Source organism: Colletotrichum chrysophilum (assembly GCF_026319265.1).
Source record: "Colletotrichum chrysophilum strain AFK26 chromosome Unknown scaffold_129, whole genome shotgun sequence".
In the NCBI taxonomy this organism is placed as follows: Eukaryota; Fungi; Ascomycota; class Sordariomycetes; order Glomerellales; family Glomerellaceae; genus Colletotrichum; species Colletotrichum chrysophilum.
The window spans coordinates 67,059-80,016 of NW_026517416.1; the positions used below are offsets into that span (position 1 = coordinate 67,059).

General features: G+C 50.5%; 5 protein-coding genes across 5 annotated transcripts; 4 read left to right on the top strand and 1 right to left on the bottom strand.

Moving 5' to 3' along the window:
- Positions 1 to 3,340: 3,340 nt before the first annotated feature.
- Positions 3,341 to 5,064, top strand: COL26b_011082 (uncharacterized protein; the record flags this gene model as incomplete). Its single annotated transcript, XM_053183759.1, has 2 exons — positions 3,341 to 4,817; positions 4,868 to 5,064. The coding sequence occupies 2 exons, from the start codon at positions 3,341 to 3,343 to the stop codon at positions 5,062 to 5,064; spliced, it is 1,674 nt and encodes a 557-aa protein (XP_053032298.1).
- Positions 5,065 to 6,322: 1,258 nt separating this feature from the next.
- Positions 6,323 to 6,724, top strand: COL26b_011083 (uncharacterized protein; the record flags this gene model as incomplete). Its single annotated transcript, XM_053183760.1, has 1 exon — positions 6,323 to 6,724. One exon carries the CDS (start codon positions 6,323 to 6,325, stop codon positions 6,722 to 6,724), a length of 402 nt encoding a protein of 133 aa, XP_053032299.1.
- Positions 6,725 to 7,261: 537 nt separating this feature from the next.
- On the top strand, positions 7,262 to 7,757 carry COL26b_011084 (uncharacterized protein; the record flags this gene model as incomplete). The annotated part of the gene is made up of 3 exons (XM_053183761.1): positions 7,262 to 7,374; positions 7,425 to 7,560; positions 7,611 to 7,757. The coding sequence occupies 3 exons, from the start codon at positions 7,262 to 7,264 to the stop codon at positions 7,755 to 7,757; spliced, it is 396 nt and encodes a 131-aa protein (XP_053032300.1).
- A 614-nt stretch (positions 7,758 to 8,371) lies between these two features.
- On the top strand, positions 8,372 to 9,998 carry COL26b_011085 (uncharacterized protein; the record flags this gene model as incomplete). Its single annotated transcript, XM_053183762.1, has 3 exons — positions 8,372 to 8,499; positions 8,565 to 8,960; positions 9,017 to 9,998. 3 exons carry the CDS (start codon positions 8,372 to 8,374, stop codon positions 9,996 to 9,998), a joined length of 1,506 nt encoding a protein of 501 aa, XP_053032301.1.
- Positions 9,999 to 10,298: 300 nt separating this feature from the next.
- Positions 10,299 to 11,406, bottom strand: COL26b_011086 (uncharacterized protein; the record flags this gene model as incomplete). Its single annotated transcript, XM_053183763.1, has 2 exons — positions 10,299 to 10,332; positions 10,379 to 11,406. 2 exons carry the CDS (start codon positions 11,404 to 11,406, stop codon positions 10,299 to 10,301), a joined length of 1,062 nt encoding a protein of 353 aa, XP_053032302.1.
- Between the last annotated feature and the right edge of the window lie 1,552 nt (positions 11,407 to 12,958).

Below are 12,958 nucleotides of genomic sequence, written 5' to 3' on the forward strand. Positions count from 1 at the left end.
AAGATGCCTATACCGAGATGGCCGTTTCGTGAAGAAGCAAGGACACGATATAATTCTGCGAATAGATCGGCCTTTTGATGCTTCAATTCACAACAGTCTCAAATCAAGCGTATATTGCTTTTCAAGACGATCCATACAACATATTATCATACGTTGAATTCAACGCTTTCTTCAAGTGAGATCCTCTCTTCATGCTCTGATAGGCGAATAGTCCAAATTTGCTAAAGTTTATAGTATGTCATCAAGCAAGGGTGATAAGCAGCATAGGAAGACCAATTCGGACGACAATTTCGAACACCAAACTGTCTTGTATGACAAGTCCATGAGAAAGGGTGAAATGCACCGTGACAAAAAGCAAGATAAAGACAAAAAAAGACAGGATGATAATTTAGTCAAGTCGAAAGAAATAATGATGAACACTGACCGCGCTGCCATTGCACGGAGATAAGATGCTCAGAATTGGGGAAAGGATGAACGAGATGAAAAAGACGCGAAGGAGAAGGCGTAAATTCCGAATGGAAGCTTTACGTCTGCTCCTAATTGCCTGATTGACCTTTGCGACGACACCCAGGAAGTCTCTTTGACCAATAGAGCATTACACTCATTACCATCATTTGAGCCCGGACTTAGCAGTCAATTAGATTTCGAATGAGTCGTTCCTTATTCAGTTAGAACAAATTCACATTTTTCAGAGGTGCCATACTGAGCGTCGTTTAACAATGGGCCCAGTAGAATGCGGCATGTCAATTATAGATTTACTTTGATTTGCTAGCAAGCGGGTGGTTCCGACGCAGTTGCTACACCCGAGACGGGTGCCAAATAACGCGGTGGGCTGGGTGGTCACTAGTCACTTCCAACATAACATGGAAGCGGGTTGAGATCAAAGTCGACTGTGGCGGATGCGGCACAGAGCAGAGGCATATCCAATTTTAGTCATCTCCTGATTTTGCTAACGCTGTTTAGGAAGGTCCCGGTGAATTTGAGGATGACAATTTCCCGGAAGCGAGCCTTTTGAGCCACTCGCAATGGGCCATTGTCTTGATACGGAGACTTCGGTTGGCGTTAACGCTTGCTCTGTATACAGACTCTGTGTGGCTGTGCCTGGAATACGAAGTTATTGTCGAAATGCTCCCGCGGGGGAGGGGGTATTTAGAGACACTATTGCCGTCCCACTTTTGACTTCCTCATTTGAATGGGAAAGAGTCTTCCAAAACCTGCCAGCACTCGACTTCTTACAACCATGACACTCGCACCCACTTCAACTGTCGCCTTAGCGTCAACCACAGAAGTTGGAAAAGATGCCCTCACAACTCCGTTCAGGTATCCTTGGGACTGCGCTACTATTCGGGAGGCTGCATCGTGGATTCACGTAGACGGGAAGACAAAAGGGACCACTGATATAGCGTTTTCAAATCTGGCTAATCCGCGCATCTCAGCATGCCAGCCATCCCAGTGGAAGAAAAACGACGGACGCAGGCAATTGAACTTCAGTCCTGCAGTGTGTCCAAGTGACTGGGTAGCACATCTCCTGGCTACAAAAACTATATCTTCTACCACACTATCCACGGCATATTGCTGTGTGAGGTTGGCGCTATCACCGTCTTGGCATCCCCATAGGTCGCCTGAAGTTACTAACAATGATAAGCAATTACCGACCAGTCACAACTATCTCAGACATACTGCCAATCGAGACCATGTATCCGGTATGCTTGGGGTACTTCGACAGCTCCTATGACACATATGGCAATCGCACGGCTACATATTCAAACGGATCAACCACAGTATATACCGAAGGATATGATCTTCATCCTGCATGGCACATCACATGGCAAGAGTCCGACACCTCTACACTGTCTCCGCCGCCACCAAGTCTGTCAACGACGTTGGATACTTGCGTGCCCGGCGAAGCGATTGCTACGACAAGCACAGCATACCGACCTGATGGTAATCGTGGTCTTACTGAGTTTTTGGTTCTGATTACAGTCATTCCTTCAGTTATAGGAATCATGCTGTGCGGTTGCTGTGTGTGGTGTTGTGTGTCGAGTCGCAGAGACAAGCGGAAGAAGACTGGTGTTTACGCCGAGCCATTGCCTACGGTTAGGCGCACACAGGCTGAAGTCGAAGAAAAGTAGGTATTTTGACGATTCTTTCTGGGTTTTCGGTACACAGCAGATGTAATGTTCATTATGGCATTGGGCAAGTAGTATGATATACGGTATGGGATATCTTTGAGTGAAGCTTCCATCTGGCTTATCAGGACTGTGAACTCTATTGCTAGCAATCAAGCACCCACTTGCTCTAATGCCTTTGAACCATCTGACATGGAATACGAAGCCAATGTTTCAGCTTCTAATGATTCAGCGCTGGTATGGCAGTCAAGCGGGCCGATCTCACTGATGCCTTGTGGTGGTGGTAACGTGCTCCGTGTTCCGGGGGACTACCGGGGCGTCGATGGGATATACCCATCCCCACGGATGTCGTGGGGCCATACCCGGCCGTCGGGTCCAGGCCGATGTGGACCCAAGAATTCAGGGCCGGAGACGGTCCGCGGGGTCTGGGCCTCAGGCTTGTAGCTCCGTGAGACGAAACAAGGTTAAGGGCGATTCCGAGTAGATTATAATTGTCAAAATTCAGCCGAGAAACTTTCCGTCTAGAAGCAAATAAGGTTCGCGTGAGGTTGCAATTCTCCCATTGCCAACTTGGTTATCGGGCACCGCGATGAGGGCTACTGCAGCTTACTTCGGTAGCTTGATAGCGCTAGCTTCGTCCCGCGCATCCCATGCACAACTCGGGCGATGAAGTTGACTATCTCGGCCTGAACGCCGGTAGTCACTGTTTAGCTAGACGTAGTGGAGATTCTCGAACGAGAACTTATCAGAACGGTACATTGGTCACAACGGGGCTCATGCGGGGAAGAGCGCCGTTCCTGCGCTTTTTACCCTAGAAGAATTCTATCTCTAGCTTATATACGTGGCCATCCTTGGCTCCCGGATAGCTAATACTAAAGATTACGATTCCTGGGCGGTGACTTTTGCAGTCGTCTCGTGCGACTCATGCTGGGGCGACTGACCAGGTGGTGCTGGCCCATCTTTTTCCCCCGATCGGTCTAGCGTACGCATGGATGAGACCTCTTGATAAAGGCACAGAACCCAGTATACGCAACCCAGAACATGGTATGCAGGAATCCTGCATTCGACAACCACCCATTCGGCAGTTTTGAATTAGCCATGATCCTCGGAGATTCTCGTGATATATCGTCAGCTCGCTGCACACAATTGCGCTGAATCAGGCCGAGAAGCTACAAACTCTTTTTTGTTCATTTTACATCTCAACAGCTGTCATGTCACAGCCAATGCCTTCCTTTGAGGTTCCTGGAACGGTTCAACTCGTTGACACCCAGGGTGTTCTTGATGTGAAGCACGGAAGTGGCCAACCCAACATCGTGCTTGTTCCTCAGCCGAGCAACGACCCCAATGATCCGCTCGCGTGGACTCAGAAGCGCAAGACATTCAACATCATTTGGGTGATGATTTGGTGCTTCTTCATTGCCGCCATCGTTTCCGGTCTTTCGCCCGCCTATCTGCAAATACAAGCCGACACGGGAATATCAGTCGCCAACCTGAGTACGGGCAATGGCCTGATGTACCTCTTCCTTGGATGGGGAACACTGATCACCCAAAACTTCGCTTTGGTCTATGGCCGACGACCTAGTCTCGTTTTCTCCATTGTCTTGACGACCTTCGTCACTCTTTGGTCCGCATACACGAAGTCGAGCGCCGAGTTCTACATCAACAGAATCATTCTCGGCGTTGTCTCCTCCCCGATGGAGACCCTTATCGAGGTCATCATTGATGACCTCTTCTTCGTTCACCAAAGGGGGTTCTACATGGGAATCTACAGCTGGACGCTATGGTGCGGTGCTTTTCTCTGCCCCGTGGCTTCAGGATTTGTGGCTGAAGCCCTGGGGTGGCGATGGATTCAATACATCCTGTCCATTTTGGGTGGCGCGCTCAGCGTCTCAACGTTTCTCTTCTTTGAGGAGACGATGTTCTACCGACCGAGTGTTCACCCGGAGATCATTGGCACGGCAGGGCTCAAAGCTGACGCTGTTGACACTGAGGGAGGAGTTTTGAGTGATCGGGACGTGAACGAGACCAAAAAGACCCAGCCTGACGAGATTGGAGTCGCGACGATAAACTCTAGTATCGACGTTAACGAGCCACAGACATACAGCTCTGTTACCGATAGGCCGTTCTGGTCGAAGTTGAAGCTCTGGGGATACCAGGACTCTCGCAAGCCAAGCAACTTCAAACGAACCCTTCTGCCTTTTCATCTGCTGCGGTTTCCGACTGTCCTTTTCGCGGGTCTCCTAGTCGGCGGCATTCTGTCATGGTATAATGTTGTCGGCGGGTCCCTTGCCCTCATACTCGGCAATCCTCCGTACAACTTCGGCTCGAACGTTATCGGTCTCTTCTACCTGGCTGCTGTCATCGGGGTCTCCATTGGCTGTGCCATCTCTGGTTGGGCAAGCGATGCGTTGTCGGTGATCATGGCGCGTAGACATGGCGGCGTGATGGAACCGGAACATCGGCTCTGGCTGGGCATCGTGGCACTCATTGCCCATCCCATCGGATGCATTCTTTACGGAGTCGGGGCATCGTTAGGAATTCATTGGGTTGGCATTGCCTTTGGACTGGGAATCATCTCAGTTACGCTACCCTTAGGCACTAGTCTGGCCTTCACATACGTTCTGGATAGCTTCAAGGAAGTTGCTGGAGAAGGATTTGTATCTGTTATTATGATTCGTAATACTATGGGTAAGTCTCTCACGCTTTCGATCGGCAGCACAGAAGCTAACGTACTCTAGGCTTTGCCTTTAGCTACGCTGTCGTACCAATGATTGAGAATATTGGCCTCAGAAATGCGTTCATCCTGACGGCTGCACTTGGTGTGGCTCTGTGGGCTTTGTGTGTGGTCATGATCTTCATCGGCAAGCCGCTGAGGAGAAATGCTGCATCACAATACTGGAAGCTAGTCGAGAAGCACGGAGCTAATGCTCATTGAATACCGCAGTCTAGAGTAAATTCGTTTTTAATAACACGTAGAACATCCTCCAAAGAACTCTTTGTCCCAGCAGGTGGTAGGTAGTACGCTCTCAGTATCCCTAGCATACTCGTAGACTCTGCATCGAAGTTGGGTAGGCTTGTACCACCACTAGCATTCCAAATTGCGATTGGCCAGCGGCCTCAACAGCCGAGATAGACTCTTCACTTTTGACTTCTGTGATAGTTGTCAGATCTTTGATATGGGGTGTGGAAACTTTGGGTGACAACGCTATCGCTGTGAATACAAGGTTCATATCATCTAACTTATTTTCTCGGTTGCATGATTTGGACATTTTGTCCACGGAAGAAGGCTCAATTTACTCCGCAACCATTTGGAGACGGCACGGTCACAGGTCTGGTCAGCATTTCCTCAAGACGGCGGCCACCGCCGAGGAGGAGGGGCTATCAGAATTGGATCACTTCTATCAGGAAATTTAACGAAAATGTTGAACCCCAGCTGACGGTATCAAAAGACCCATCATACATCAAGCGCTGATAACCATGCTCCGTAGATAGAACTTGGAGAGTGACAACTTCCACTATCATGACCATTTGGTCGTATCTTTCGACGAATGTAGGTTGTTGTCAACGGGGAGGCTCTCCTATTCCGGTTGTAAGATATCCATCCGAAGCTCCACATCAAAAATGGCATGCCGATCGTCTTAATCTATCTATTTGCAGGATGAAGCTACATGCGGCTCCGATCTTGGCAACCCACTTGTGTGCATGCTTGCGCGGAGCCGGGCATATCAGTTCAATACTCACCCTCAAACACCCCGCATTATGGCGCTATACCCGGTCCAGTAACAACATGGACCACTTCCTGGACCTGGACATCATGACGGACTGACAACAGTCAAGATCGACCCGCAGTTATCCATCCCTCCACGTTCAGATAGGAGCCAAGGAAGCGGCCCGGGTGGGGAGCATTCAAATGACGCCACCAGGTTAGCAATTAGATCGACCACACTGCTGCCTACGACCTGATGGGCCCTGTCAACCCCGTATAAGTTGGCTGTGCTTCAACACGTGGTAGTCTGACATCGGTCGACGCGGTTACCGAGAGCTTGGCACCACACGCGTAGATAAGTAGGCGCAGTAGATATGACTTCAGGTAGTCTCCATCACTGGCCACGATCCGCAAACCAAGTCACCTCCGAAAGCCCACCACGAATCAATTTCTTTCAACTCTGCAACGACAATCTGAATCCTGAAACATGGCATCGGCACAGTTCTTCAACTATCCCGGTACCGAATCCAATGCGGAGCAATATCATTACTCTCAAGCTGTGAAGCTGGGCAACATTGTCCGCACATCCGGTCAAGGCGGGTGGGATGAAAACGGCGCCATCACTCCAGACCTTGAGAAGCAGATCGCCATTGCTTTCGACAACGTTCTCAAGGCCCTTAAGGCCGCCGACCCTCGGCTGACCTTCAACGACATCCATGCAATCCGCTCGTATCATCTCGACATGGATTCGAGTTTCGATGTTATGACGGCGCTTTTCAAGAAGCTCTTCCCCAATCACCGACCTATTTGGACTTGTATCCAAATTGGCAAGCTTGGGCTAGAGGGCATGCAGGTGGAGATCGAGGTTGAGGCTCTCATTCCTTCTTGAAGCTTCGAAGGACATGCTGGTTAATTGGCAAGGATAATGGTATTAAACAACATGCAATATGAAAGATCACTGAGGTACTTCCATGACTCACTAAGTGTTTATTTTGCTTTTTTACGATACATTGCAGCTGTGATGCCAGCTTTGACACAGGCTTTGGCATCACCAGCTTAACCACATGGACCATGCGCAAGGCGTCCGATAGACAGCCCATGATTGTGGTTTCTGGAAGGCGTGTGAGGTGACTTGTGTCAATTCCTGCTCTCGGTGTTCCCAAACTTTAGGTATTCCGCAACGAACCAGAAGAGTCTCTAAAAGGGTACACAGAGGATAGGAAACTATAAAGCGGGCCAATCTATATCTTGAGTAGCAATGTCATTCGTATCTACTTCATTCTGGCGCCGGCCGAAGCCGTTGCCATGTTTGCGCCCACTATCTATAACATGTAGTCCCCCCTTTGATTCAGGCCTTCAACTTCTCAAGACTGTCTTCAGCTGATCTTTACAAACGAATTTCATCTCTCTTTCAAATCTTACCAACATGTCCAAAACCTTCACGCTCCAGGATGTTGCTCAGCGGTCAACCGATCGCACTGGCCTTATTGTTGTCAGTAAGAAGGTTTACGACGTAACAGAGTATTTGACCGAGCATCCGTATGTGTTCCAGCGCTCTTTCACACCAACTTGTCATATCTAACTTTCAGCGGTGGTGGCGACGACATTTTAGTTGAGGTTCTTGGCCAGGATGCCACTGAAGCCTTTCACGAAGTTGGACACAGCGAAGCTGCTAGGGAGAAACTCGAGTCACTTCTAGTTGGGAAATTGAAAGATGAACCTCAGGTAAGCCTACTGTCAACGAAATCTGGATATTTTGCTCAACTTCTTCCTAGATGCAAGACTCCAAGGTCAAGTCTGTTGGAGCTGCCTCATCCTGGCGACTGCAGCGGAGTACGATGGACTTGGCTATTGTATTCCTCCTACTGTCAGTCTCGGCAGCCTTCTTCCGATTCAAAACGGCGCCAGCCAATGATTCTTGATGTAGGATATGCCCAAGCTAGAGGTCAATCAACCTTATCATGTCCGCTCATCCATGTGCGCCATGACTGTGCCATGTTCGACGCCCCACTAAAATGGTCCAAATTGTTACCCAATTCGGAAAGCTGAGGTTGGAGCTCAAGCCGCACGCCCTGCATCAACCCCGCACCAGCCGACCCCTCCGCCGGAGCTCAAGAACCAGGTCTCCAGGATGTTAGAGCTACCCTGGGCATGTCTTGCGGAATGCGGGGGAGCTCTGTAGGCTGTTTTGGGGAGGCCTTTTGGTAGCTCGTCTCAAATTGCCCATCTTTTTTCTACAACAGGAGAATAGTTTGCCATGTAGCGTAGGGCATGCGGGTCTGTGATAACGACTGGCTCGATGGTCAACTATGTTGCCCAAATGGGTTCAATGACAAATAAGTATTCGATTTGTGAGCAATTGATTGTCACTGTGTCTGAGAACGCTCGATATGGCGGGGTCTTCGGGGTGTCTTAAGATGCGCAAGCTGCTCTGCGGGCTTTCTGCGCGTCTTCCTCCCACGTTTTATTTTCGGCACTGCCGTCACTGATACCGGATCACCTCGTATACCACATCTTCATTTCCAAACTCTTCAACATGTCGGCACCTACAATAGATCTCACTGCGCCAAACGGCACGAAGATCAACCTGCCCACTGGTCTTTTCATCAACAATGAGTTTGTGAAGGCCTCGTCTGGCTTTAAAATCACTGCCATCAACCCGAGGTACGTTCATTTTGACGAACCAGGTCTCCATATCGATGATGCCGTCAGCTAAACGAATCATGCAGCGATGAGTCCGAAATCGTCTCTGTCGAAGCCGCATCCCCAGAAGACGTCGACAAGGCCGTAAAGGCTGCACGTGCCGCCCTCTATGGTCCCGGCTGGGGCGACATCTCCAACACCGAGCGAGGCCAACTGATCTTCAAGCTGGCAGATCTTGTTGAAGAACACCAAGAAACCATTGCGACTCTGGAGACTTGGAATGGCGGAAAGCCCTTCAGCGTGGCTGTCGGTGAGGACCTCGCTGAGACGATCGCCACCTTGAGATACTACGCTGGATGGGCCGACAAGATCCACGGCGAGACAATCCCAACAACACCACAGAAGTTCGCTTATACACTCAAGCAGCCAATTGGTGTTTGCGGTCAAATCATTCCCTGGAACTACCCAGTGATGATGGCGGCGTAAGTTGAAATCCTCAAAGCTCTCCGGAATTACCTTGCTCACTAGGATTTTGCAGTTGGAAGCTCGGCCCTGCTTTGGCTTGTGGTAATACTGTGGTTCTCAAGCCTGCCGAGCAGACTCCTCTTTCTATTCTTTACTTCGCTACCCTGATCGAAAAGGCCGGGTTCCCGCCTGGTGTTATCAACATTGTGAACGGATTCGGAAGAGAGGCCGGAAACGCCCTCGTCTCCCACGAGGACGTCGATAAGATCGCCTTCACAGGTTCCACTGCAACTGGTCGTCAGATTATGAAGGGGGCTAGCGTCAACCTCAAGAACATCACCTTAGAGACCGGTGGCAAGTCACCCCTTGTGGTCTTCAAGGACGCGGACCTCGACCAAGCCGCCAAGTGGGGACATGTCGGCATCATGAGCAATCAAGGCCAGATTTGCACTTCGACGTCCAGAATTCTTGTTCAACAGGAGGTTTATGAGGAGTATGTCGCACGATTCAAGCAGATCTGTCTCGAGAACAAGGTTGGCGACCCCTTCAAGGACGACACTTTCCAAGGTCCTCAGATTACCAAGGCCCAGTACGACAAGGTCTTGGGATATATCCAGTCGGGTAAGGATGAAGGTGCCAAGCTAGTTACGGGCGGTGTTCCCCACAAGAATGTTGGTGATGGTAAGGGCTTTTTCATTGAGCCTACTGTTTTCATTGATGTGAAAAAGGATATGAGAATCTTCCAAGAGGAGGTCTTCGGACCTTTCGTTGCCATCACGCCCTTCAAGACGGAAGAAGAAGCCATTTTGCTGGCTAACAACACGTCTTACGGTCTTGGTGCGGCGTTGTTCACCCGCGACATTGAGCGCGGCCATCGGGTAGCAGCTCGCCTGGAGTCCGGCATGGTGTGGATCAACAGCTCGAATGACTCTGACATTCGCGTTCCTTTTGGTGGTGTCAAGCAAAGTGGTGTCGGTCGCGAGTTGGGGGAGGCAGGCCTCGCAGCCTACACACAAACGAAGGCTGTGCACTTGAATATGGGAACGGTTCTGTAGAGTAGCGACATTTGGGTATATTTTAGTGTGTATGGACGAACATAATACCATTTCATAGTACAATCGCATCAACTCCAAGTTCCGAAAACATTTCAAACCACGAAACCTCCTCCCGATCAGCCTTCCAAATCCCAGTGAGAACATCAGACACAGAATGAAACGAAGCGAATCGTATCTCATCACGGATGACCTGAACCAAACCCAACACCGCCTTTCGATGCCTTGGTGAGGACACATGGGCACCAGCCACCAGAAGTGGGAAGATGACACAATTGAGCACCTTGGACGGTTGCTTGATGTCTAGAATGCACTCCAAACACGGAAGAACGTGCTGCTGCACAAGGGAATGAGAGACTGGTAGGCCGCATATGGCTCGGTACATGTAGATGAGTGCCGTGTGTTGAAAGACCCGAATAAGTGTGAAAGCGTCGTTGGCCACCGTCTCAGTTTCGGTATCGTTCTCTGCTGCGTCGGTGATTCTGGCATACACCGGCGATAGGGCAGTCTCGAAGTCCCTCACGGTTGACATGGACAGTTGTTCTGATCCTTTGATCAAAGCGTCTAGATACCATGCCAGGCGAGATATCTGCTGGAAGACTGATGCCAATGAAGACCTGCCGAGGATATCTCTCCCCCACCAAACAGCTCGGGTATCTATCGTTTCCCAGATCTCTGCCTTGAAGGCAGGCTGGCCTCCCTTAAGCATGACTGATGTGAGGTCCGTAGACGCAAATTCCGAAAGGAGCATATGTATCGACTCGTGGCTGGTTTCTAGGACGGTGTTGATGCCTCCCAAGCTGTCGACGATTGCCCGTACACCACCATGGTGGCTCGTGGTCGATGCGGAAGCTTGTGCGCACTCTAGATACCCGTCGTGGAAGTAGAGCAGTAGTACTGCCAGAAGCAGTGTCATCAGCGACTCCTTGTCGATCTTGGCTATCTGCGTGTCGCCCAGCTCGCCTCTCAAAGCCGCCAGGCATTCCAGCCGCTTCATGCGGAGTAGGTTACGGCTATTACGCCCGTCTTGAAGCACCCGGTGGGCGTCGGCAATGACACATGTCGCCAGAAGCACGACTCGATGTTCGAGAGCCTGCAGAATCGGCGCGGCACAGGGCTCTGGTGCGGTTGTGAACATTGGCCATAGGCGGTGATGGAAGTAGTCGAGTGCGCGTCTCTCGTCGGCGGCCAATGATGAAGCTAGTTGCACATCTCGGGTCGTGATCTGGTAGATGGCCGGGGCCTTGATGGTCGGACGGGTGCACCACTTCAGTCTCCGGACGCTGAAATCGCAATCAGCGCCAATCTTGGCGCATCGAACGCAAGTCGGCTTGGTGAGATCGCACTTGATGCGTCTTTTCTTGCAGGGCCAGCAGGAGCCTTCGACGACTCTGACGCGGTTGGTGACCATGATGCGATGGCTTGATCGAATTGGGAGTCGGATCTCCTTATGTTCAGATGACAGATGGAGAGCTGAATTGAAGAATCATGCAGAAAGAGGGTCCGATAAGGAACACAGAGATCTGACGTTGGTCGTTATCAGTGTCGAGAAACCCGCTCCGCAAGCCCGCCCCTCTCACCGATAGGCGATAAAGGGTTCGGCACCTGGGGGAGATGTGCGGGGAAAGGTGTGAGGATGCGTTGGATCCGGGCCGGGGTGTCTGGCCGTGAATTTGTATGCCCGCAGGATTTGGTCCATCTTCTTTCCATAATGGGTCTAGTTGGTGTGAATTGACATTTTCTAGTCGCGACTCCGCACGTTCTACGGAGTCTGAATAACAAGTCGAGGCTTAGTTTAGGGTCTACCCCTGCATGGAGTTGCGACAGCTAGGCACAACTACACAATAAAACTGTCGTGAAGTCCGTCTAGCGAAAGCGACTGGCGTTCATTGACTTTGCCACAGTCCAGTGAAACAAAGCTCTGATCATCAGGGCAGAGAGAAAAGTCATGGGCACCAACACCAACATCACGGACATACCAATAGCCTTTCTACCCGCGATCACGACGAACGCCGCTGTTTTTGTCGCTGCAGCGCTGATTGCGACTCTGTTCATCAGCAGCCAACTACTACAGTACAACTCAACGTCAAGAGACTCATTAGAGATCACACAGGTATCAGGCTGACCCGGAACTCGGAATTTCTTCAGTCTATGCATGCTGACGAATACTGAGTAGCTGTACTGTTACCCCGTCAAAGGTCTCAGAGGATGCACTCTGCAACAAGCTCACCTAGGAAAATATGGGTTCATAGGGGACCGAACATTTTCTCTGCAGAGAGTCCGTCGTGATGGTGATAACGATGAGAACAAGAGATACGAGACCATGTTGGCCGGGTATTACCTGCAACTTGCACTGTTCCAAGCGACAGTAGAATTCGACGGAAGAAGCGAAAATTCAAGCAGAGGCGAAGTTGTAGTAAGATGGTATGGCGGCGATACCGACTTTGGCACAGCTGCAAGAGAGGCTGGGGTCAACACCAAGGACGAGATTCGATTTCCTCTCACGCCCTCCACCCAAGGCTGTGATGAGTATAGCATCAGCTTGCATGCCAGCGACGCGAAAGCATACGATATGGGCGATGAGTTGTCATCCTGGTTCTCGGAACGGCTTGGCTTTGAAACCAGGTTGGCCTATATTGGCAACGGATCACGACCAGTCCTCGGCTCAATGGCACCTCACAGCAAAGGCGGACTGAAAAGGGCTCGGCTCCTGCAACGTATCCAGTCACTTGTACCATTCCTTTCTCTCCCAGAAGAGCGATTGGTCTTCAGTGATCTGGCTCATTATCTTGTGGTTACCGAAGAGTCCAACGACCAGGTCACATCTCGATTAGACGGGGACTATCGAATGGACATCACCAAGTTTCGACCAAACATCGTCGTGAAAGGTGCATCGGGCCCTTTCGTGGAAGACTTCTGGGGCGAATTGACGTTCGGCGGAGGAGTTCAAATGCCGCTGACAG